The 25,695-nt window shown below is 39.1% G+C and overlaps 1 protein-coding gene across 13 annotated transcripts in view; it reads right to left on the bottom strand.

Moving 5' to 3' along the window:
• Positions 1-1,057: 1,057 nt before the first annotated feature.
• The window catches only part of LOC144038048 (rho GTPase-activating protein 23-like), a 104,127-nt gene continuing 79,489 nt past the window's right edge, over positions 1,058-25,695 (bottom strand). For 11 of the 13 annotated variants that reach the window (XM_077550142.1, XM_077550148.1, XM_077550141.1 and 8 more), the window contains 10 exons: positions 16,969-17,121; positions 16,789-16,867; positions 16,620-16,693; positions 15,546-15,635; positions 15,322-15,447; positions 12,829-12,961; positions 9,810-9,834; positions 9,360-9,373; positions 3,673-3,704; positions 1,058-2,708 (listed from right to left, as the gene is read on the bottom strand). In XM_077550142.1, the coding sequence (XP_077406268.1) occupies positions 1,752-2,708; positions 3,673-3,704; positions 9,360-9,373; positions 9,810-9,834; positions 12,829-12,961; positions 15,322-15,447; positions 15,546-15,635; positions 16,620-16,693; positions 16,789-16,867; positions 16,969-17,121 (1,683 nt within the window). In that variant the 3' untranslated portion in view covers positions 1,058-1,751. The remainder of the gene's footprint in view (positions 2,709-3,672; positions 3,705-9,359; positions 9,374-9,809; positions 9,835-12,828; positions 12,962-15,321; positions 15,448-15,545; positions 15,636-16,619; positions 16,694-16,788; positions 16,868-16,968; positions 17,122-25,695) is intronic. The other 2 variants (XM_077550151.1, XM_077550140.1) reach the window with 2 other exon arrangements.

Below are 25,695 nucleotides of genomic sequence, written 5' to 3'. Positions count from 1 at the left end.
TGAAATTAAAATCAAATATGAGCTATGAAATATAGCACATATTGACTTGCAATACTGGACAGTAGTATAAGAGGGCTAAGCGTTCCTTTTGTATTCATCAAATGATTCTTATTTTATTTATGTGGCGAAATGATTTGAGAATATCTATGATATGATAGACAACTTTATTGTCACAGGCCACAGTAAATGGGAAATCAGCTTTTAATTGACACAAACTTCTTCAATCGTTTTCCATTACGATAAAACACACGCGCACGTACACACACACTTTGGCAGATGATGCCTCAGGAGATGAATTGTAAGCTTAATGGGATCTTCAAAATTGTTTTGGTAATGATTCTTTTTTTAAAGTGAAACTCAAATAATCAGTCGTTTTTCTATTTTTAATATCTGTTTCCAAACACAATATCCAGTAACATTTTGTCCTTCAAAAAGTTAGTCACATCACATTGAGGTCAATTTAGCTCAGGTACGGTCAACAATACAGTGGAATAAAGTAGGATTTTGGTTTTGACATTTGTCATTACCACAATTAGCTGTTAACACTGATGTAAATTTCAATTTCGTAGTTGATGCTTCGCCCATTTTTAAAGGTGCTTTGTGGAGTTTGTCACTTTTTTACACGCGACTGCCACCTGTGGCCCAAAGCGTAACTGCAACCTCTCTTGTCAAGCTCGTGCATAGTGCGCGTGCCAGTACGAATAAATTCTTCGTTTTTGTTGTTTTTTTGTGTGTGTGTGTGTGGGGGGGGGGTTCTTCTCAGTTTTGTTGGAGTTTGAGCTGTGCTCGAAGCCGGCCTCTTGTTTGTTTGTATTTTTCCAGTTTCCATCCCAATTGTGCCATACGCTAATACTAATTGTCCGCGGTGAGCATAACGCCACTCTTCCCCTCCAGAGGTGGCAAATCCAGGTCCAGAAAGTAAAAACCCTGCCACAGTTTAGCTCTAACCCTAGGTGCTAGCTAGCTAGCTATCTTCCATGGTGCTTGTTTACCTGCTAGGGAGCTAGCTAGCATCAGGGGCTAAAGCCAAACTGTTGCAGGGTTTTTACTTTCTGGACCTGGATTCGCCACCTCTGCTCCTCTCCCCCAAGAAACTGTGGAATGTTCAGGGCTAACACACGAAAGGGAAGATACAAACTGTTAGGTGCAGTCACAGTTAAAAAGTCAGGGCTATTTGTACTCAACTTGGCATTGGTGGAGCATGCATGATGTAGAAAAAGATTTAATATTACATTTTGAACTGCACAATGCACCTTTATACCACAACATCTAAAAGCTAAACTATTTTGTTAGCCTTATAAACAGTAAAAACAAGTTTGGCATACTTAATACAGCTGCCTTTGCTCCTTTGAAAACAACAACCTAATTTTTACTTGTAAATATTCTCATTCATCAAGGTCATATTATTCTCAGGGCAAAAAATTGATCACAACAGGACTATTCAGGTTGTACAGTATATGAAGATGACTCAGACCTGGCTGCAGACAGAAATTACATGGGGCATTCCAGTTTTATTGGGGGGGTTTTTTGGGCACACTTCGTCAACCTAAATTTGATGTGTTTCAGGCTGAACAGTGCACAGTGTCCCGCTGCAATCAATTCAATGTCCTCAAAAAGATTTGTTTTTTGTCATTATTGTTTTTTTTTATTTATCTGCATGCACACATACACAAGAAAAACAAGAACACACTTTGGGTTTGCATATTGTTATTATTGTGTCACTGAGCGTAAGCACTGAGCAGTGGTATAACTCAAATTTCATCTTTGTCAGAGAGAGATTTCCCCACGCATCTTAGCTGTTCCCTGAAGCGTAATGGCGAGTGAGTTTGAGTTAAACAATGCCAGGCTTTCCTCTTGTCCCACTTATTCATGGCTGATCGCTTTTGAACAACCGAGGAAGATGCTGGGAAGTTGTGATCAACTAACAAAGAGTAAGAGGTTTCGCCCTGGGCAAGATCAGGGACTGGGCCTATTTGTGATTTATGATGACCAGCACCTCTCTTGTATAATGTGATGACATCCACTTTATCTGCTCTCCATTCTCTCACGATATCATTCCTCTCACTCACTTTAAGGTCAAAGTTCATGGACAATGCCTTAGTCCTTCTGCCTCTGAATCTCTCTTTGGAAATTGGAACTGGCGGACCCCAAAATGTTTGCAGGCTGCTTTGAGTTTTTGAAGCCTGGCAGAGGTCAGGAGGCCTTGTTGGGGAAATCCACAAGGGGAGTTTGGATCGTTCCCTTGTCAAATTGTGAAGACTGGCCATACGTGAAGGTCTTGGGTATGTGTAGTTTATCTGGTTGCATGAGTAGAGGAAGCTGTTCGGACTAACGTGTGGTACAGTTTTGCACTGCTTTTCAGACTTTTTATCATTGGCTGCTTGAAATTGCTTTTCTACCACATAACTTTCACAATCTTTTCGCATGGTGGTTTCTCTTTCAGTTACCCCATTTCTGTTGTTACCCACGCTTACTTGTATTACAAGAGAATGTTCTGCGTTGTCTCTTCCAACCATTTCTTTCCTATCCACTTGCTTTGTTTCCCCATAATTTCTGTCTTTTGTAGGTTCGTGCACAGAGCCTTCCTTTGAACTGTTGTCTGGAAGATGGCCGCTGGGGCATTTTTTACGTTTGCGGGTCACAACAGAGACAATGGACTTGGACAGGTAGTCTCTGGCGTTCAGGTCTTTCACTGAGCTCAAAGAAAGCTGAAACAAGTTCAGGCACTGTCATTCAAATGTTTCAAGTTCCAGTCATTTATGTTAGTGGTCCCCAACCACCGGGCCGCGGACCGGTACCGGGCCATGGGCCACTTTTGACCGGGCCTTGGCAGGCCGCACAGTTGAAAGAATAAAAAACGTTCTATACTTCCGGTTAATTGATTAGCCGAGGCTTAAAAATATTTTATTTTGAAAAGTGACCGGATTCTCTCTGTTTACGACGGACTCTTGATGCATGTTAAGATGCTAATTACAGTAGTATATCAGTCGTGTAGAGCTGATGCTAATCAACAATTTAGCAAAATGAGTAAAAAAACAGACATATTTGGAAAGTTTCTTTACAACGGAGAAAAGACCCAGTGATGAGCCTATGACCAAGAAGAAAAAGAAAGGTGCATGGACTTAGAGCTACAGTTGATTCCCACGTATGATGGCCCGTTCTGCGTCAAGCGGCTCTTAATTTAGCGTTATATCGAGTGAATTACTCATGGACTTTAGATTTGTTCTGTGGTGCCTTGTTGGGTTGGCGGCACCAACATATCATGCCCTCCTTAAATCTATCTATCGCGTCAACTTGGCACATTTAAGGAGAGCGCTGCTAATATAGTTACATAAAAATTTGGCTTCACATTTATTGTTGTATGCACAAATTACCCCAGTTGTGTTGCTTGCATCATTCATAAGCATTACCATAGTGACCATCACCATATTAAAGCATTATTACCCTTGTCATGGTGTTTGTGCTGCTAGTACAGGTACATAAAAATGCATAGTGAATTTGCGTTTGTTGTTGTAGGCTTTTATTAATCAGCCGCCGAACAGCCAAGCATCTCCCCGCCCCCCTCAACCCACTGGGTTGCCAGTCTACGAAAGCTGTGGACTTGTGTGAACCAGTCCGTGGTGGAAAAAGGGTTGGGGACCACTGATTTTTGTCATTATGACTTTTGCTTACCTTTGACTTAATTGAATCGCTGGTGGTGGAATCTGTCAGGAAGCAATAACAAGATTAACAAAAACAACGAGAATTGGTATTACTATAACAAGTTATACATCAGTGATATATGATTAAAAACAACAGAGAGAGAGAAAGAAAGAAGAGAGAGAAAAAGACAGAAAAAGATAGAGAAAAAGAAAGAAGAAGAAAAGAGAGAGAGAGAGAGAACTGATATTAAATTTATGATTCTACAAACCCAATTTCACTGAATTTGGGACATTGTGCCAAACAAATAAAAACAAAATACATTGATTTGCAAATCATGTTCAACCTATATTTAATCGAATACACTACTAAGACCAGATATTTAATGTTCAAACTGATCAACTTGATTGTTTTGAGCCAATAATCAAATTTACAATTTTATGGCTGTATCAATTTGCCACCTGGCAAAAAAAGGCTAAAAAATTGAGGAATGCTCATCAAACATCTGTTTTGATCATTCCACAGGTGAACAAGCTAATTGTCGACCGGTGGGTGCCATGATTGGATATAAAAGGAGCTTCCCTGAATTGCTCAGTCATTCATTCACAAGTATAGATAGTAATACAGAAAACCAAAATTGAATTTCTGTGACACTGCGTCAAAAACCAACATCGTAAAAGGATAAATATGGTGCAAAACTAACTTGTAAAAAAAAATTGTACCTGTAAAAAAAAGCCTAAATTTGTATCTGTAAAAGTTGTGATTTGTACCTGTAAAAAAAAAAAAAAATTGTATGTGTGAAAAAAAATTGTATCTATAAAAACAAATTTGTACCTGTAAAAGTCATGATTTGTACCTGTACAAAAAAAATTGTACCTGTAGAAAAAAGCCTAAATTTGTATCTGTAAAAGTTGTGATTTGTACCTATAGAAATGACAACTTGTAGTCAAAGAAGTCGCCACTAGGAGTCACAAGTGTTTTTTCTGCTGATGTCCAGTGACGTGAGTTTTGCACCATATATCTCGCTACAAAAGGTGCAAAACTGATTCGTACTTGTAGAGCGTCATGATTTGTACTCGTAGAAGAAGAGGGCGGGCTCTGGAGGATTTGGGCGGGCTAAAGCTCAACCTCATTGGTTGAGCGAACGACAGTGGGTTGAACTCAAATGACGCCCATGCACAAGTCCGCAATTCCAAACAAACAGAGTAGCCACAGTTTACGCGTCATTTTGGAAGAAGAGGACGTCCCAGGTGTGAAAATTTCAACATGGTTCAATATACAAACACCGTGTGGAACAGCTTAAACGTTGGTTGACATGCAGAGCACTCCAAGTGGGCAGAAAGAAAGAAGTTTTAGTATGAAGGTAAGATTTATTGTACGAACGCTGCTACTGGTCTTTTAACCTCAACCCTTTATCCTCTGTATTTAATCATTTTATTTTAAACATTACAATTTCTTGATAAATGTCAGTATTTTTGCACTGTATGCTTTGCAAACCGTTAAAATAAACTCTTAGTTTACTCATCACTCACAGTACTCAAATATTTGTGCAAGTATTTTTTCTGCGCTTTTAATTTCTACTTGAGTTAAATTTTCCAATGTAACATTACTCTTATTTAAATATCGGCTATTCTGCTTTTGAAATGCTAGTCTTTCTGTATCACTAAGATGTGAGCAGTGTCACCTAGCTACTTTAACACAAGTAACTAGGTCAAATGTTAGTTCATTTATTTTTAATTAAATGAGAATCTCATAAGTTTCAAAATCTTGCTCAAAAGGTGGAGACAACTGCTGGAGACACTGCTGAAGCATCAGTAAAAAGGATGACCCACTCCATCAGCAAGCAGCCAAGAGACAGGAGATGACACCTGGGGGGTATTCCATCAAGCCGGATTATGGAAAATTATTTTGCAGATCTTCTGCTGATGTGAATGTAGCAAGCGGTGGTCCCCTCCCCCACCTGTGGCAGTGGTCTTTTTTTCTGGTGGCTACAATAATGGGCAACATATATTTACAGCTCAACACCTATTTAGTCTTATTTTTTTATATATATTGTTATAGGCTACTTGCCGACTTGTTGCCATGATCGCTTTTGGCTACTGTTGAGATGTAACAGTGAAGAATGAATATGTAGGTCAATTTGAAGAGCTTTACATTAAATCAATAATTAATAACATGATTAATGTGAAATACACATCTAACATGAAACAATTATAACTTATATATTTAGTCTGTCGGATTTTTTATTTATTTTTTTGCCAATGATATTTCCCTCGTCTTAATGATAGCAGTATTGCCTTTTTTGGTGAGTCTGGAATTCCTCATACAGCTCCATCAATAAGTTTTGTTCTGTTTGTGACAAGAACACTGTTCTCGTCTTGGATGGATGCAGAAACGGCTCTTCTGGACATCAAATAAAACATTTCAAATGATGCACAATCTTGTTTATTGAATGATACATGTTATTTGATCTGATTATTTCAAATAACTCTCAATATGGATTAAATTGTACTCCTTTAACATTTCAAACTCAAAATTGGAAGACATTTAGAAAGCATAATTTCTTCACTTTCCCAAAGGTGATTGCAGTGAAATTCTCTCAGAACAGTAACCAGTGTATCAAGGATTTTCATTTGTTGGACTTCACAGCCACTTTGAAGCAGGTTTGATGTCACACCATGTGCCACCGTGTAGAGATGGATCAAGAAGTAGCTTTGATTGACTGCATGCTGGCATCTGTGCAAACAGAATGGTTGGGTCAGCAGCATATTCATACAATAAAAAATATTCATAGCTTCCTAGCTGGGTCATTATCCAAACACAGCCACTGACATTATATGTAATCAGTTAAACGTTTAGCTTTATCTTGTTAGCCAGAAAAAAACGAAGATTTTGTCACATCTTAATATCAGAAATAGTGATAATACTGATAGACACAGACATTGTTCATAAACATTCCCATTTGCATTATTTTTATTTGGCTTCAGTGTTGAAAGCAAATGTGTATGTTTAAAAGTGTAAAGCATACATTGCAAAAATACTGACATTTATCAAGAAATTGTAATATTTAAAATAAAATGATTAAATACAGAGGATAAAGGGTTGAGGTTAAAATACCAGTAGCGGCTTAAAGATCCACTCGCAGTAAAAACTTTTTGTTTTCATTTTATTATGATAGTAAGAGTACAGATGCTTGAATATAATGTTAGTCAAATACAAGTAGCTGAGTACTGTCCACTTTTGGTTATAGGTTTAGGTTATCTTGTAAAACATTCAATAGGGTTCCGTAGCTCTATAGTAATTTTCACATCTAAGCACTAAGCAGCAGTTTATGAGGTATTTATTTATTTATTTATTTTTTTACAGGTATAAGCTATTGATCGTATGTTTACACTGGTAGGCTTCAAATCTTGAAATAAAAATCGTGACTTCAATGTGTTTAGTTTTCGTGACAACATGAGATGAGCTAGCACCGGATTACGAGCTATGTTCGTACAATAAATCTTACCTTCATACTAAAACTTCTTTCTTTCTGCCCACTTGGAGTGCTCTGCATGTCAACCAACGTTTAAGCTGTTCCACACGGTGTTTGTATATTGAACCATGTTGAAATGTTCACGCTTGGGATGTCCTCTTCTTCCAAAATGACGCGTAAACTGGTGTGGAATTTCGGATTTGTGCATATTAATGATAAAAACTTGGCGTTATTTGAGTTCAACCCACTGTCGTTCGCTCAACCAATGAGGCCCGCCCAAATCCTCCAGAGCCCGCCCTCTTCTTCTGCGAGTACAAATCACGGCGCTCTACAAGTACGAATCAGTTTTGCACCTTTTGTAGTGAGATATATGGTGCAAAACTCATGTCACTGGACAGCAGCAGAAAAAACACTTGTGACTCCTAGTGGCGACTTCTTTGACTACAAGTTGTAATTTCCACAGGTACAAAATCACAACTTTTACAGATACAAATTTACACTTTTTGTACAGGTACAATTTTTTTTTTGTACAGGTACAAATCATGACGTTTACAGGTACAAATTTGTTTTTATAGATACAATTTTTTTTTACCCCCATTTTTTTTTTACAGGTCATTTTTTTTTACAGATACAATTTTTTTTTTTACAGGTACAAATTTAGACTTTTTTCTACTTTTTTTTACAAGTTAGTTTTGCACCATATTTACCTCCATACTGTAGATAAAGGATATCACCACATGGGCTCAGAAACATTTCAGAAATCCATAAGCGCAACTTCAAACTCTACTAAAGCCATTTATCAACAACACCCAGAAACACAGTTGGCTTCTCTGGGCCCGAGGTCATCTTAGAGGACTGATGCAAAGTGGAAAAGTGTTCTGTGGTCTGATGATTTCAAATTTTGTGAAATTGTGGATATCATGTCGAAAATAACCCTCCAGATTGTTATGGATACAAAGTTCAAAAGCCATCAACTGTGATCGTATGGAGCTGTGTTAGTGCCAATTGCATGGGTAACTTACACATCTGTGAAGGCACCATTACTGCTGAAAGGTACATAAAAATTTTGGAGAAAGTTATGCTGCCATCCAAACAATGGCTTTTTCATGGATGACCCTGCTATTTCAGCAAGACAAGATAGAATCTTGGCCAACATCAAATGTCTCCTATCTATTAAAGATGTGTGGCGCATTATGAAGTGTAAAATACGACAACGCAGATCCTGGACTGTTCAACAGCTGTTCCTGTATGTGTAATTTTGTGAGAACCATATTCTAGGCTTTTACTATCATTGTGGGGGTAACAGGTGTTTTGTCGCGACATTTTGGCCGGTCCTCACAACTCAAGATTTCTTTTGGAGAGTCAAGACTTGGCTTTAGAGTTTAGGTTTGAATTAGGTTTTGGTTGGGGATAGGGTAAGGATTAGAATTAGGCAATCAGCTATGATGGTTAAGGTCAGGATAAGGGGCTAGGAAATGCATTATGTCAAGAAAATGTCCCAACTAGAAATTATGAGCTATTGTGTGTGGGAATTTGTGCTCTTTAATACACATGAAACCTGTTATGAATCCAAGACCCTTCCCCTTAACCGGATACTTCAGAGTCCCGCCAGAATCATAAGTTGTCAGGAGACCAGAGGAAGGATCAAAGAAATGATGGAGAAAAAAAAGTGAAATCCAACACCAACCAGACACCACCTTCCACCCACAGTTAAAAATCTAGAATATTTGACCAGATACCTAGATACATCTAAATTCCAACAGATTAGGGAGACCTCTAGAGACCAGAGGAAGGACTAAAGGAAGGATAGATGAAGCAGTGTGAGATCCACAAATGCATGGCTTCACTGATTCAGCGACCAGTGGGAGAAGCAAATTCTTTTTGAGTTTCAGTAGATGCTGGTGTGGTGGATTTGGCATTCACGAGAACCTCCACCAGGAGAGCCGTCGACCTCAGCCCGACAAGGAAAGCACAGCCCCTCAGCCATAAATTAAGTTAATGATTATTTGTTGATAATTATTTTGTTTATTTATTTAAAAACAGTAATGTTTAAAAGTTTGAACATTAAATATCTTGTCTTCGTAGTTTCCAGTATTCAGTTAAATATAGGTTGAACATGATTTGATAATCATTGTATTCTGTTTTTATTTATGTTTAACACAAGGTCCAAACTTGATTGGAATTGGGTTTGTATTCATTTTCATTTATTTACTCGTAATTCCTCAATGGGAAATTAAACTCATACTCTGCTGTATATTTCTGTTAGGCAGCACACAGTACCGGATCACACCCACGAAAGCATGCAAAAGAGATGTTGGAGTTAAAAGTGGCACACATATAAGCGCTGCATTTTTTGAGCTGGTGACTCACTCAAGAGCACCTCAAGAGTAGTCGGGAAACAAACTAGCACCTCTCCAACAACTCATTGCCATTTTACATTTGTTTGTAACAGGACAGGATGATTCCAACTCCTTACAGATGAGCTACTGCTTTCCCGAATGTAACTTTTCAGGAGAACACTATTTAAATCGAACCTTATATTGAGTTACAGTTAGCTCCGAATTCACATTTGAGATCTGCAACAATGGTGAGTGGTTGTAATTTGGCATACCATAAGGACTGATGGGAAGAAAATGGCAAGTGAAACACAATGTAACACCAAACACAAACAAACAAAAGAAAGGCCTGGTCCTACCGAATAAGCTGATCCACTGTTTCAGCTAGGGGGAAAAAGCAGTAAAGAAATATTTGGAAACAATCATTTGCATCTACGAGATTCAGAAAAGTAAGTAATGAAAAAATATATAGTGCTAGAAGTTAAAATATTATATTGTGTATATTGCTGAATTTACCCTGCAAGATTCCTTTCCTATTTGCATCTACTTGCAACTGTATGAGTGTCAGAATTGCACAGTAGCAAATAAATAATTTAATATTCAACAGTACATATCCTTTTTGTTCTGAATTGTGTCACTTGGGAGCAACAAGTCTCAACAGTGTAACTTGAACCTTGTCATTTTATTGGGGTCATGGTTATTCTTGGGCCAAATAAATCACAATTTTCAGGACTTGACCATAGTCAAAAACAAACCAAGTTTACAGACACCAAGCATTGAGCCCCTGTGCCAGTTTCCCTTAGCAACATAAAATCTGATCAATGTCAATCATGACTAGACTAACAAAAATCTTAAAACCAAGCCTGCAAAGACACCGGAAGTCATTCATTTTGGTTTGTAGCGGCCATCTTGTTGCCTTTTTTTTTAATAGAATTTTTTTTCAGATTGCTCCAAATTTTGACCCAAGTTACCAAGATAGAGATTGATAATCTTCAAAACATTCGATTTTTCCAACATTTCATGTGGGCGGGGCATGTCAGGGAATTTTGACAACTTGCCATAATTCACAAAACTGATCATTTCAGAGCTTGACCAAATGTCTTGTTTGTGATAAAGATTCAGAGACGCCCCCCCTACTGGCATAAATGCACAAATGCAGTAGCTCTGTATATTTGCATCGAGTGGACCGTTGCATCATTTGCATGTCTTGGATGAGTTTGGGGGCATGAGGGCCTGTTTATCACTGAATTCATCTTTAATTAACTGAATGGACCTACTTAAGTATTGGGATCCATTTGAATGTTACAACTGACAAAATTGTACTCAATAGTGCAAAGGTTTTTAAGTAAGGAGTGGCTAAACTTATTGCAATTGAACGGTGGCCACAAAAACACATCTCCGGTCAGTTGTAGACAGACCATGTGTAACACAAGGCTAATGCTATGCTATATATGTAGGGAAATACGTCGAAAAAAAACCCTCAGGTAATGAAATAAGTAAACCACAGTGGTCACAGAAATAACTTGAATCTGACAAAGGCAATAATGAACTAGAGCTGTGAGCAGCTATAAAGGGCCCTCGTAACCCTGGCCATGTTGGGGGTACTGTCACATTAGACAAGAACCCTTTAAAATATGAATGATTTTGTCAGGCCTTATGTGTGTGCAAAGTTTCATGAGTATTCAATAAAGTGTTATCTCTGTAAAAGGCCCAAAATGGTGCACAATTCCCAAAATAAAATAAAAAAAGTGGACTTTCTGTTATAGGTTTAGCATATTACTACAAAATATTTTTTTCCTAGGTCTCAGGCTGATAGATATGCCTACCAGTTTTCACAAATTTAGGTAAAACATACAATTGGGAATCGTTAAAAAAATTGTACAGGGCGCTATTGTGTAATTTATTGAGAATTGCACAAGAAATCTGTAAAATATGAATGTCCATGACCAGTCTGATGTGTGTGCAAAGTTTCATTAGTTATTGCACGTTTAGACCCTCAAAAACAGAATAAATTTTCTTTGCAAACAGTGCATCGCCGCAACAGCGTGCCACAAAATGAAAAGGTTTCGATATCTTTTAATCTTAAACATCTTAATATGATCGGATAAATTCGTTAAATGTTTTTGTTCATTAAAATATGACCTAAAATATCAATTTTGCAAAAAAATGCAAAATATTATGACCCGCCCATGGAAGACTTCCTGTTAGGCTTAGCATATGGCTCCAAAATAATTTTTTTGTCTGTCATGGGCTGTTACACATGTCTCCAAATTGAATGGCTCTAGGTGAAACGTACAACTGGGAATGCTTTGTTAAGAAGGAATTTTAAAGCGTTAAATTTTATGCCCCGCCCCCATTATATAATATCGGTCCGTTGTGGTGAAGAAGGAGCTAAGCCGAAAAGCGAAGCTCTCCATTTATCAGTCAATCTACATTCCTACCCTCATCTATGGTCACCAGCTGTGGGTCATGACCAAAAGAACAAGATCCTGGATACAAGTGGCCGAAATTAGTTTCCTCCGCAGGTTGTCCGGGCTCTTCCTTAGAGATAGGGTGAGAAGCTCGGGAGGGATCCGGAGTAGAGCCGCTGCTCCTCGTTGAAAGGAGTCAGCTGAGGTGGCTCGGGCATTTGGACGCCTCCCTTGGAAGGTTTACCGGGCATGTCCCACTGGCGGGAGGCCCCGGGATGGCACAGGACACACTGGAGAGACAATGTCTCTCGCCTGGCCTGGGAGCAGCTTCCCTGCTAAAGCTGCTGCCTCCGCGACCCAACAACGGGCTGAGTCTAAACATGGTATTATGATTATTATTGTGTGATGTGGAGTAAGAATTAAGTGGACTAATCCACCTGTTTTCATTTTATGCAGCACTGCCCCCTGCTGTTAACTGAAGTTGATGTCAAAGTGCCTGTGAGTTCACCTTGCTTGACTGAAAACGTGAGGTTCTATAGAGCTTTTAATCAGAGAAAAGATCCCCAACCCCCACCCCATACAACAACCCCCTTAGAATCAGCTGCAAAAAAAATTATCAAATCTTTCTGAGCTTGATGCCACCTAACATAATGGGGAAACATATATTGTACAAAAACTTCCCAAATGTTTATCCAAAATAAATCAGATCTGCAAAATAATTTGGAACATAGTGTACTTTATCCATATTCAGAGGTAGCAAATCCAGGTCCACAAAGTAAAAAAACCTGCCACAGTTTGGCTTTAGCCCCTTGTGCTAGCTAGTTAGCTCGCTAGCTACCACCTGGGGCTAAATCCAAACTGTAACAGAGTTTTTACTTTCTGGACCTGGATTTGCCACCTTTGGCCATATTAATTGAGCAATGAGAATGTCACAGAATTTCTTATGACTAAATATCCCTATCCTCACCTGATGTTTCCGCTGGCATACCTGGCCTGCCAATGTTGTCCAACAGGTGGTCAATGTTCGGCATGTGCTGCATTTCCTCATCTGGAGCTTTCGCTTGCTTATCAAGCTCTCCACCAGAGAAGAACCAGTCACACTAGACAAATAAACCAAGACAACATCACTGCAAGATATTAAGACAGGGGTTTCAAACTCAATTTATGTCGGGGCCACTGAAGATACAATCTGGGCCAACATCAAATGTTTGACAAAAAAGGGATTCATGTATTCAAAAAAAGTACAACTAAACCAGTCTTTATTAATAACAGTTCCAAACATGAATGATTCTTCAGAACATGAACACGATTGGTGGCCCAGTCCTCTCTGTCATGTCCCTGGTACTTTGCTTACATGTCACAATTTGATTTCTTCTATTTGATCTGATTTCTTGAGTACCACAACTTTCTCTGTGCATTCAAGACATGTTAGGGCAGTGTTAGGAACGTTACTTAAAAGGAATTGATTATGTTAGGGCTTTTGCCCTTCTCGTTTTCCCCATTTGCCTTTTTGTTCTTGTATGGGTGTGTGTGCGTGCTCATTGCTGCTCGTTAGGGGAAGGAGGCACAGCTGAGGCAGAGGCAGGTGTCGGCAATCACCACCAACTTACATAAGCCGGCCCTGGACCATGAATCAGTGCCAGATTGTCTTGTCTCGTTGCTCAGTCAGTTGAATCTAGCGCTCGTGGTGCGTACCCGTTTGTCTACTCTTGCCTAGGTCATCCCCAGGTCATCCCCAATTTGCTCCAGTTGCGTCTGGACTCTCGTATGCCAACCTGCCTACTCTCCTGTTCCCCGGATCCTGCGCCTCCTGCTTGGACTCAACTCCCTGCCTCTCTGACTAATTGTGGCCACATTAAACTGCTGGCATGCTAACCTGCCTCTGCTTTTGAATCTGCACCTGGGTCTCACTTGTGCAGCACCTCGAACCCTAACAGATTATTCATTACTTGCTCCAAAAAGTTAGTAATTGAATTGCTAGTTACCAGCAGTTAAAAAAATGCTGCATACTGTATCAAATAATTTAGATTTTATTTTTTTGCAGATTTGAAAGACATTTGAAATGAGTAGAATGACCATGTAATTCTCCATAAACTTCAGTATTAATTGCACTTAAACCAACAACGGGAGTTTTATCCTGGTTTGTGCCTCCGATTGGTTGCCATGACTGCTTATCATGAAGATTGGCACCTGCTGATGATGTCACGCTATGAGAAGGGGGAGTGTTTTGTGGTTTTGGGAATCGGATTGTGGTTAAAGTGTTATTTGGAGGGAAAGCATGGACACGTTTTATTAAGAAATTTCACTTTATGTACATATATTAAATCTTGCAGCCCGATCATATCTGGTACCGACAGTGGGCAGGAACTGTGTGGCTATAAGTGGAAGTGACGTAACACCCTGTGTAAATCCCCCCTACTCCTTTTTCATTTAGAATAGATTTAAAACAATCATAAAAATATAACTCATTGTATTTTATATGGAGATAAAGAATCATTCGCACACTGACTTTACTTTGTGTTTTAATTTCACGTCCAGCGTCATCAGGTTCTGAGGTGAACCAAAGAATAGGATAAGAATAAGAACAATTCTTTGTTAATTTCAGGATGCATGAAAAGAACCCATGCACAAAAACAGGAAGTTGACCATTTTCATTTAGAGAAGCCATTTTGTGTGAATACAACAGATCATACTTTGAAAAACCCCTATTATGGAATTTGGCCAAATTAGTCCCAATCAGAAGCAGACAGCTACAGTAAGCTAAATTGGCATTTATAATGTAGGCAGGCTCCCCAAAACGTATAAAAATGTTCTATTTTAAATATTGCCATGGTCCCAAAATGTATTTGTTTTTTTAAAAAAAATATATATATATATTTAATGCTAGAGCATACAGAAGGCTTTGATCCAACTTTTGACCTGAAGAGGTCGCTTAATTCAATGGTAGTTATTACAAAAAGCGGCCAGCAGGTGGTAGCAGAGTATAAGAGATCAACCAGGGCCATGTTGCACCAAACTCTTTTCCCCAGGGTTTTCAACAGATTTGTGAAAAATTATGAAACTTAGCTATATTCTAATGCTAATTGCTGCAAAACGGAAACATATACAAATATACTTTTTTTTCCTGATGAAAGAAGGGACTCTAATCTTTCTTTTGGTAGGTTCCATGTGTTTATATTAATAGAACACAATATTCTGTGGGCCTTGCGAAATCAGTCAAAATCCAGTAAAACAGCCGGGAGCAAAGGGGGTTGCTTCAGTGAAAATGGCTCAGAGTGAATGAGTTAAAGGGGGTAACATATTATACTAAAATCTATTTATCTTGCAGAATTCTAATCAGTGAATATAAATGAAGTACTAACATTAGAGGTCAACCAACATTCTTGCACGGATTGTGTGAGATTTTTAAGGTTTTACTGTCTCTTGTGTTACAATGGTGGAGGAAGTTATTAATTCTTACGTGTAGTATTAGTGTCTCTACTATTTTGTAGCGGTCAGGCATGTGGGTGATCATATCTTTCATGGTGTCCTCTGATGACCTCACTAGTGTTGGACCGAACACCAGAGCCAAGTTTCTTGGCTCCATCTGTAAATGGTATAATAAATTGTTTAGTTTTAAATTTGTACACTGTATATTTTCTCAGTTCTCATATTAAAATCTAATCACATCAAATGTGGCACTACCTTATTCTGTTCAGCGTGATCTGCCACCCTTTTAAGGTGACACACCAAGAACTTGAGTGTGTGGTAATAGTGATCAGGTAAGTCATGAATCTGGAAGGAAACAACATATCATGAGACAACAATCTATACTGACAAATATTTTGTAGTGAACATTTTAACCCTCCTGTTATATTGTGGGTAAAAATGACCCACTTTCAAGTTAACTTGTTTTGAGATATTTGCAAGGAACATGACCTACTGTACCAGTCAGATCAACACAGTAGAATATAAGGAATAGGTAATTGCTATGTATGTGTAATGAAACAGGTTAATGATAGGCTCTAAAAAAATGTTTGTGTTGGTTTTGGAATGTTAAACATTCCGGGTCAAATTGACCCATTGTATAATAATTAGTTTTTTTTGCTTGTTTGTTTGTTTTGTGCTATGAAGCGTCTCACCGACAGACAATTACAATATGTTTAGCTATGACATTTTCAAATAAATGTTAAATGTTTATCTGAATGCTTCTGGAAAATTAAACAAATGGGTCAAATTTACATAATTTTAATATTAAAAACGATTTAGTAGTTCATTTGCTACAAAACATCTAAATTAAAAAGCTTTACTTTGACATATTTTTAATTAAATATTTAATAATAATAATAAACAAGTGTTTATTGGAATGCTCTAAGAACATTAAACATAACCCGGGTCAAATTGACCCATTCTAAAATTTGTAGTAGTTTTTCACAATAAAACATTATCAAGAGACAATTAAAATGGTTAATTTCGACATATTTCCATTGAAAAGTGTTAATCATGCAATCATGCTGCAATTCAATATCAGGGTGCTTTTGGGACACTATACATAACCTGGGGCAAACTGCTTCATTTCAAAGTTAAAGAGCTACATATAGTAGTATTTCATTATGAAACTTGAAATGGTTCATTTGAAATATTTGCAATGAAAGTGGTTAATAATGTTTATTGAGATGCACTTTTTTATCATTAAATATAGCATGGGTCAAATTGACCCAGTAACATTATTGCTGTTCCATCCTGAGAAACCAACCAAACAAGTGCTAAATTTAATACCAGTTTTTTCATAGTCTTCAGGCGGTCCCTTGTGTCTTCTATCCGGTTGGCATCAATGAAGCAATTGTATTTATCTGCAAAAAGATACATTAGGATTTTGGTTTTGCTAGAAATGTGTTGAATGATGGTCATTTCCACAACCACAAAACTTGAGAATGTCTTTACACACCGTCAGTAAACAGTGGCTCGGGCAGTTTTCGGAAGAATGTCTTCAATAGGCTGCTGATTACGTTCAAATCCTGCCATCTCTGTGGAGACGGAAGAGGGAGTTTTTTTTTCTGCTACCCTCTTATAAAATGATTCCAAAATAATGTTTGTGCAGATTCCCATTGATTTGTGTGCACCACACCTCCTCAGCAGTGTTAATATCAAAACCCTTATTGAGATGTTCTTGCAAGTTGGACACCATGGCATTGTTTCCTGGCACCCGGTAGATTCCAGTGTACTCGAGACCTGTTGCTTCGACCACACCACAACACATGTCCACAATCTGGGGAACAAACTAGAGAGACAGGTGACATGGTGATAAATACTGTATGGACTAATCAGAACAGACATTCTAACATTTTGAAAAAAGTATATAAAGTGGAACCCCACATATTTGCAGTTCAGCACCCGTGGATATACCAAGTATGTGTATGAGGGACCAAAACTAAAAATAAATAAATGACTAAAAGTGAAAATGAACATGAAAAATATAATTCAAAATTAAATACCAAAAATATAATTCAAAATTAAATACTAAAAATAATTATAAATGGGAATAAAAATCAACAATAAATTATCACATTACTCAAACGATTACAATTTTTCATCAGACTAATCATATTTTAGAATTTTGATTGATCACTTAATTAAAAAGGCTTTTTATCAACATTTTATTTGCTCACCAAATTTGAAGAGTACATGAGGACGTCTTCAACATTTTTGATCCATTGCAGTGCACTCTCATCCTCCTCAGTTAATTACTTACATAATATAAAATTTAAAAAAGACCCCAAAGGTTTGACATGAACAAATATTCTGAATGTCAAACGCAAACGTTTATTAAATGTTTTACTTTAATGCATGTAGTTATGTTTATTGCTCAACACAACCTGTGCTACCTTTAACGTAACTATCCGCTGTCAAGCTAAAGGATCATCTGCAATCAAAATTAACCCCTTCAGACCCGCATTTTTTTCTGCTGGAAAAATTTTATTATTATTATTTGTTTTTGTTTTTTTACTGATTTTGACTCTTTTCCCATCATAAGAACAGCTTGGAAAATAATTTTGGGCTTATCTCATGTTTTTATTTGTTATAGTGGAAGCCAGGATAGTATGGCTGTAACGTGCTGTAAACTTACTGTTACGCGCCGAGTGGCACATAATTGATGTTGTGGCGCGGGTAGCACACATGGAGGAGGGGAGGGATGGGCACATTGAACAAAACGGGTGGACAAACTGGACATTGGGAGAACATGTAACAGCACACGAACACGCAGACACTATACCTCATGAGAACGAAGACAAAATGGAGCCCCTGCTCCCGAATCACTGACTCTCAAAGTGCACCCGAATGAGTAGTGACTGCCCGAAAAAGGTGATGACAATTATGGCAATGTTCCTAAGTCACAGGAATGGAAGGTAGTGATGGCAAAATCGAAATGTGTTTTGGTATGTACCGGAACCCAGGCGGAACTTGTGATTCTAAATCTGTCTCAGAATCAGAATGTCACGTGACAGTTGCCTTTCGCATTCCATTACACCTCCAAACGTCACATTGTTTCGGCAATTGCCTTTTCTAAAATTAAATAAAATCCGACCATTGCACAATATTAAAATCTATTAAATCTGAAATAAATCCAACCTAAGTATACTTCGTATGTAAAATTGCCCTGCTGATTCATCGCCCTATATGATAAAATGTCAACATGCAGAGGGGGGCAAGGGCTATGGTTGCCCGGGCACATGTCCCGGGCACAATCTGCACGTGTGTGTGTGTGTGTGTGTGTGTGTGTGTGTGTGTGTGTGTGTGTGTGTGTGTGTGTGTGTGTGTGTGTGTGCGTGAGAGAGAGAGAGAGAAAGTCATTTTATTGCCTGTCAAAACAAAAATTTAACAACATAAATTAAATTAATATTATGATGTATTTGGTCACAAGATCCTCGAAGATGACATCATACTACAAGACGCGCTCTTATTTGAAGACATTCGGAGCCAGGTCGATCACTGCTGCGCCTGCCGTCGGTAAATTGGTCGCTCCGTTTCACTCACAGTAAACAATAGCCAAGGTCATAGAGTGCACTGAGGACGCGGGGGACATGTTCCCCCCAGTTTAATAAAGACCACGATCCTTCCCATTCACTTTCGCCACGGAAAAAATCTCCGACAAGACAAATGTTCCTTCCATCTGCTACAAGTACTGATGCGTTTAATAGGGATGGCAGAAATAGAACATTGAAACTATCAAATCATTTGAAACGATTGATTCACAAAAATAATCGATGTTTTGGAACGTTCGAAACATCTCCCCACAGCGACATCTGATGGCCAAGTGTAAAATATTACAATCAAACAGTAGATCAGTGTTGCCAGCTCCCCAGTAAGGAAACTGGACTGCAAAGTCACACACGGTGTCCTGTACAGATCTGTAGTCACCCAGAGTATTGGTAAGTGTTTACTTGTTTAAAACTGTTGATAGCAATAGTGCTAACATTAGCTAAAGTATTTAGCACGGCCACTAGAATGCAAGTGAAAAAGTAGCGCTCAAGGGGCTCTCATCAAAGAAAAAAAGCAAGGCTCTCTTTTTCGACGTAGTTTACCAAGCAACCCTCTCCTTCTCCGGTGTGCACAATAAAGCTGGCGGTACTCACAATTGCAAATGCGAGCAGCAAGGCAGACACTCACTGCTGTGTTTGGTGTTTAATTCAAACAGACACTAACATCTATCTACGTGTCTATCTATCTATCTATCTATCTATCTATCTATCTATCTATCTATCTATCTATCTATCTTAGCCTCAAAATAACAAGTGCAGAGGTCTCGTTGAAATTCAGAAAAAATGATTTGCCTTAAATTGTTTTTTTTGTCCAGGCCTGTTTAATCAGGTATATATATATATATATATATATATATATATATATATATATATATATATATATATATATATATATAGATGCACCGAATATTCGGGAATTCTAAAGAGAAAAGTTGAGCATCACTCTCCATCCAGCATCCAGTCTCTAAAAGAGGTCATTCTTGAAGAATGGAAAAAGATTGATGCAACAAAATGTTGCCAGCTTGTTCATTTAATGCCTAGAAGATTTAGTACTGTGAATAAAAATCGTGGAGGCCATACAAAGTACTAAATTTATAATTTTTTTGTGGGGTGTACTAATTTTTGCATCACCCCTATTTAACCCGTGGCCGTTATTTTGTTTTGATTAAATTCTTGTAATTTTTGCCAAAATCAGGCATAACTTAGTCATTTATGAACTTTTTTTTCACTTTCAACCGCTCAAAATGTTCACTGGCATCAGACCTATCTATACATATATAGTTTTAAAAAAAAAGTTTTTTTTTAATGCCCTCTATGGACAATAATAGCAGTATTATGCTAACAGCAAAAGTAACTATGCTATATATATATATATATATATATATATATATATATATATATATATATATATATGTAAAATAAAGGTCTAATTTGAATATTTCATATGACATATTTAGAGGCTTGAATAAGTCCATAAGTCATAACAATATAATTTTTTATGCATGCCCAGTTTTCACACAATGGCAGTTTTCTGAATAACACAAAATTCTTGTAATTCTGCCCAAATCTGGCTTTTCCTTTGAAGTGAGATAACTTAGTCATTTATGAATATTTTTTTCACTTTCACTTTTTTATTTTTTTTATTTTTTTAATGCCCCCTATGGCCAATAATAGCAGTATTATGCTAATAGCAAGACTAACTATGCTGTACATATATATAAAAAGACTAATTTGAATATTTTATATGACATAGTTAGAGGCTCAAACAAGTCCATAAGTCAGTACAATATAATTTTTTTTATACATGCCCAGTTTTTACACAATGGCATTTTTCTGAATAGCACAAAACTCTTGTAATTTTGTCAATAATAGCAGTATTATGCTAATAGCAAGACTAACTATGCTGTACATATATATAAAATAAAAGACTAATTTGAATATTTCATATGACATAGTTAAAGGCTCAAACAAGTCCATAAGTCATAACAATAGATTTTTTTTTATGCATGCCCAGTTTTTACACAATGGAATTTTTCTGCATAAAATTCTTGTAATTTTTTCCCAAATCAGGCGTTTCCTTTGGAGTGTGATAATTTATGAAAGCCTTTTTTCACTTTCAACCGCTCAAAATGTTCAGTGGCATCAGACCTATCTATACATATGCATCAGACCTACAGTATCTATACATATATAGTTGTTGTTTTTTTAATGCCCCAATGATGACAATAATAGCAGTATTATGCTAACAGCGAAACTAACTATGCTGTATATATATATTATGGATGGATATAAATCAAAGTAAAATATTTCATATGACATAATTAGATCCTTGAATAAGTCAATAAGTCGTAACAAGATATTTTTTCTTTAGAATAAGAAGGTCAAAGTCACAATAACTGATTTTGATGACAGAATTTATGAGTAACACTTTAGAACAAATATGCAGAATTCATGAACATGAAACACCAGTTACTGAAACGAAGAACTACTACTAACTAAACACCAGAACTACTTTTTTTTTTTCCATTTAACATTTCATGCAATGGGTCTTGATGTGTTTTTTGCAAATGTAAGTTCCACATTTTGCGCAAAACGTTTGAAGCCCAAAGTGGCTTTGTGCAAAGGCCACATTGTTTGCGCTTAGACGGGGGACCAGCACGCTACTCTGCATGCTCCACCTGCTCCACCAAGCCTTCGGCAAAAGGCTTTGCTTCCCGTTTCAAAAATTTAGGCCAAATTAGAGCCTTGCCTAGTTCCTCAAGCTGCTTGAAGCTTTTCTTATGGTTCGCTGTATGATGCCCTCGCTCTCACCTCTGCGATCATCTGCGTCCACTTCCCACACCTCGTCATGCTCATCTCCGTATTCATCGTCATCATACTCTTCCTTCTCTGGCATTCAAAGTCCAAGAGTAGACTCTTCAACCTCTTCCGAGCTCTCCGAACTAGCGACTGAATCAAATTCTTCTTCGGAATTAGTACTTTCTAAAACGAGCCGAATCGCGTCCTCCAATACTATATTTCTAGCCATTGCTACCAGTTATGGTGAAAGAAATGCAAAGTAGTGATCATCGCGAGAACAACGACCTCAAAATGCCCAGAACCAATGAGAGTAAAGAAGTTCCAACACCCAACCAGTAAGAGCTGAAATTCAAACAATAACAATAAACAAGTGAATTTTTGTTTGCATTTGTGGGCAGTAACTTTGTATTTTCTTGTGCACACCTGCTAATATGCATACCCAAATAGACTGAAAGTGAGCTCAGACACATCAACACCAAACTTTTTTGTAATGCCAACCGTTTTTATCACATTCATTTTGACCAATCTGCAGCAGGCTTCATTTATTAGCCTATGGCGCCACCTAGTGGATTTTGGGTGTTAACACTCTCAACACACAAATTCCTCTATTTTCATGTTTATAACTGTAATCACGGAAAATGCATTATAACACATCAGGTTTACAGCATATCAAAACTGTGATTTACAACGGGAGTCAATGAGCCAAAATCGGGCATTATTACAAGAATTTCGTGTGAATCTCTCCCTCCTGTTGCAATAAGTATAAAGTACAGCATGGCGCCAATTTGAACTTCTACATTTTTTAACAATCCTGGTGAAATGTCAGGTCCCTAGTGTATTTTTTTCAAATGCTTTTTCTTTGATGAAATACAGAAAAACATAAAAATACCAGAACATGGACAAATAACGCCCACGGGTTTTAAGTAAAACTGAAAAATGTGTAATCAAATTTTTATTATTAACTTACTTCCATGTTATAAGTTAACCAGATGTATATTAAACTTGGTCTTGCCAACATTTTGGAAATTGTTTTAGTGTTCATTGAGTTATTGTATAAAATGTTGCTATTGTTGTAATGTTTTCAAAGGGGGTATACTCATTTACGCTGAGCACTGTACATCCTTGCTCCAAAAATACAAAATGAAAAACGGAATTTTTTTACATTATCTGCAAGTTATAAATATGCTAAAGAAACAAATTCCAACACTTCGAGGTACACTCCAACCGCCTGTTTTAGCAAAAGATATTACAAAGCTTTCTCCTACAACATCAAAAATATATAAGTTACTTTCGTGTACTGATAAAATGTATTTGCCCATCTCGAAATGGGAGACAGACTTGTCTATAGTTCCGGAATTTGACTCTTGAATTCAAGTTTGTGAAAACGTATTTAAAATATATTTAAAATTATTCATAGAACATAAAACATATATTACTCAATATATGATGAAGAAAATGGGACTCTCAGACTCCGACATTTGTCTCCAGTGTTTACAAAACACTGCAGAGACTTATTTTCATGCTTTATGGTTATGCACTCCGGTTCTGTATTTCTGGACTAAAGAAAAACTTTACGCTATCTTGGACTGTAAGATACCTTTATCTCTAAACTTGTGTTTGCAAGGTGACCTCACAACAACTGACTTACCACGTAAACAATTTCAATCTACACTTGTAGCCATTACTATTGCTAAAAAAACAATTCTTGTTAACTGGAAAAATAAACAAACTCTGAATATCGACCAATGGTCTAACCTCCTCATAAATCACATTTTAATGTAAAAAAATATCTGCCTCAAATAAAAACCAAATATCACAATTTATACAAACATGGTCTACGTATATATAATCTTTTAATCTAAATCTGGTTACTTAATTCTGCGTGTTAGCGAGAGCCACCACATTGCGATAACTTATATTGCTGTTTCTGTATTTGGCAACTAATGGTTGTGTTTTTATAGGAATCAGGAACCCAGTTGCTGCCAGGAGGATCGAGCAGACCACATCAAATGACACCTTACAATCACCAACTCCTCAAGATTCACTTCCAATGGGCACTAAGGGTTTATATTCGGAATCACTGCATGCCAGTGGGTTAACTTTATAGGTGCTGTCCCCCTTGGCGGAGCTTGGGCTGCTTTGCCCCTCTGTTGGCTGCTGGGTGGCGGCTGCGTCTTGGCCGTTCCCTGGGTCTGTTGGAGGTGCAGCCTTGCGGTGCTCTCCCTGGTGTCCGGGTAGTCGCACCGTGCCCGGCGACGCGGTTCAGGGTGGGTGGGCCTCCAGGGTGCCCCGTGGTCCCCTCTCCCCTCCCCCTTCCTCTCCCTTGCCGCCTCTCCCTCCTTGCCTCTCCCCGCCCGTCCTCCGACTCCCGATCCCTTCTCCCTCATCACCCTTCCTCCTCCTCCCCCCTCTCTCTGCTGCCCTGCAGCCGCCCCTTGCCCTTCTTGTCATCTCCTTCCCCTCCCCTAGCCGGGGGCTCCATCCCTGGCACGAGTCTCGGGGATCCGGGGGCCGGGCAAGTGGGAGAGGATGTTGTGCCTGCCCCGCTCCAGTGAGCCTCCTGGCACCCGCCGTGAGTCCCGTTGGGGGGTTGGATTGGGTGGGTGGGGGTGTGGTGTGGTGGGCAGGTGTTCCTGCCCCTGCCGGCTTGGGGGAGGCCCTGCTGGTCGCTCCTTTTAACTCACTGCACTAGTTTTGCACAATACACTTTGTTAATAGACACCTAGGGCACATAACACAAACTTTGGGGTGGTGGGGTAGGGTGGATACACCAACTCCCCTCCAATTTTAATGCACCCCACAACTAGGGGGCGGGTGTGTCGGGGGGTGGGGAGACATCGGTTGGGGCAGACCGCAGTATTAAGCATCTATATCCCAACGTGCCACCACGCCCCGCTATTTTTTTTAATGCACCACATACACTCACCGACCAGTCTGGGAAGCAGGTGGATCGGAGCGGTGGAATATCATTTCCCTCTGCTCCATCTCACCTGCTCTCAATTTTAATGCACCACACACACACACACTTGTATATACACTGGGTGGGGTCACATCCACGGTGTAGGGATAGAGTTCGCCTGTCGGTGAGCTGGCGAACTCAATAACAGGGTTAGCTTTCACTAGGTACGTTGGCGTGAAGATCGGGACCTTTCCCCGCTGGGCCTGGGGTTCGGGGGTGCCGCGCGTCTCACAGTGCTCCCATCTCATCACATCTGCCTCCAGTGTTCCGCCCTGCCACGCGGCTGGAGGTGGGTTGGGGGGTGTTTGACCTCGCTGCTCTGCTGTCCGGCCCCTCTCCGGCACCAATGCCTGGGTACGGGGGGTCCCCGGGGTTTGGCGGGGTGGCGGCGCGGTCGGGAGGGTGGCGGCTTGGTGGGTGGTACGGGTGGCTGAGCGGGGGGCGCTGGGGGTGTCTGGTGGTTTGGGGGCCTAGGGGCGGCGGGGGCTGGGTTGTGGTGGGTGGCAGGTGTGGGTGGGGGTCATGGGGGAGCAGGGGCTGCGTTCTGCGCTCCTGCCTCCTGGGTTTGCTCTCCGGCCAGTGGCCCCTCCGGGGCCCGGGGGTTGTGCCTTGGCGCTGCCGCGGCTTCGGGGCCCTGGGGGATTGTGCTTGCTCTGTCCTGGCCGGGGTCGACGGTTCCCCTCTATGGTAGAAGTTTTCATGCATGCCAGATCCACCACACCAGCATCTACCGAAATTCAAACACAATCTGCTTCTTCCTCTGGTCATTGAATCGGTGGAGGCTGATGTCTGTGGATCTCTCTCTGCTACATCTATCCTTCCTTCCTTTCCTCAGTCTTTCCTTAGGTCTCCCTAATTTGTTGGAATTTAGATGTTTCTGGGGTTGGTGAAAGATTCTGGTTGGTAACTCGATGGGTAGTAAGTGATGTCTGGTCGGTGCTGGATTCCACTTTTCTTTCTTTACTTTGATCCTTCCTCAGGTCTCCTGACTTCACAACTCTAGCTGGATTCTGAGGGATTCTTAATAGGTTTTAGGTGAATTAATGAGTACACATTC

Source organism: Vanacampus margaritifer, chromosome 18, assembly GCF_051991255.1.
Source record: "Vanacampus margaritifer isolate UIUO_Vmar chromosome 18, RoL_Vmar_1.0, whole genome shotgun sequence".
In the NCBI taxonomy this organism is placed as follows: domain Eukaryota; kingdom Metazoa; phylum Chordata; class Actinopteri; order Syngnathiformes; family Syngnathidae; genus Vanacampus; species Vanacampus margaritifer.
Note: the sequence above shows the minus strand (reverse complement) of the source record. Positions and strands in the feature narration are given on the sequence as shown.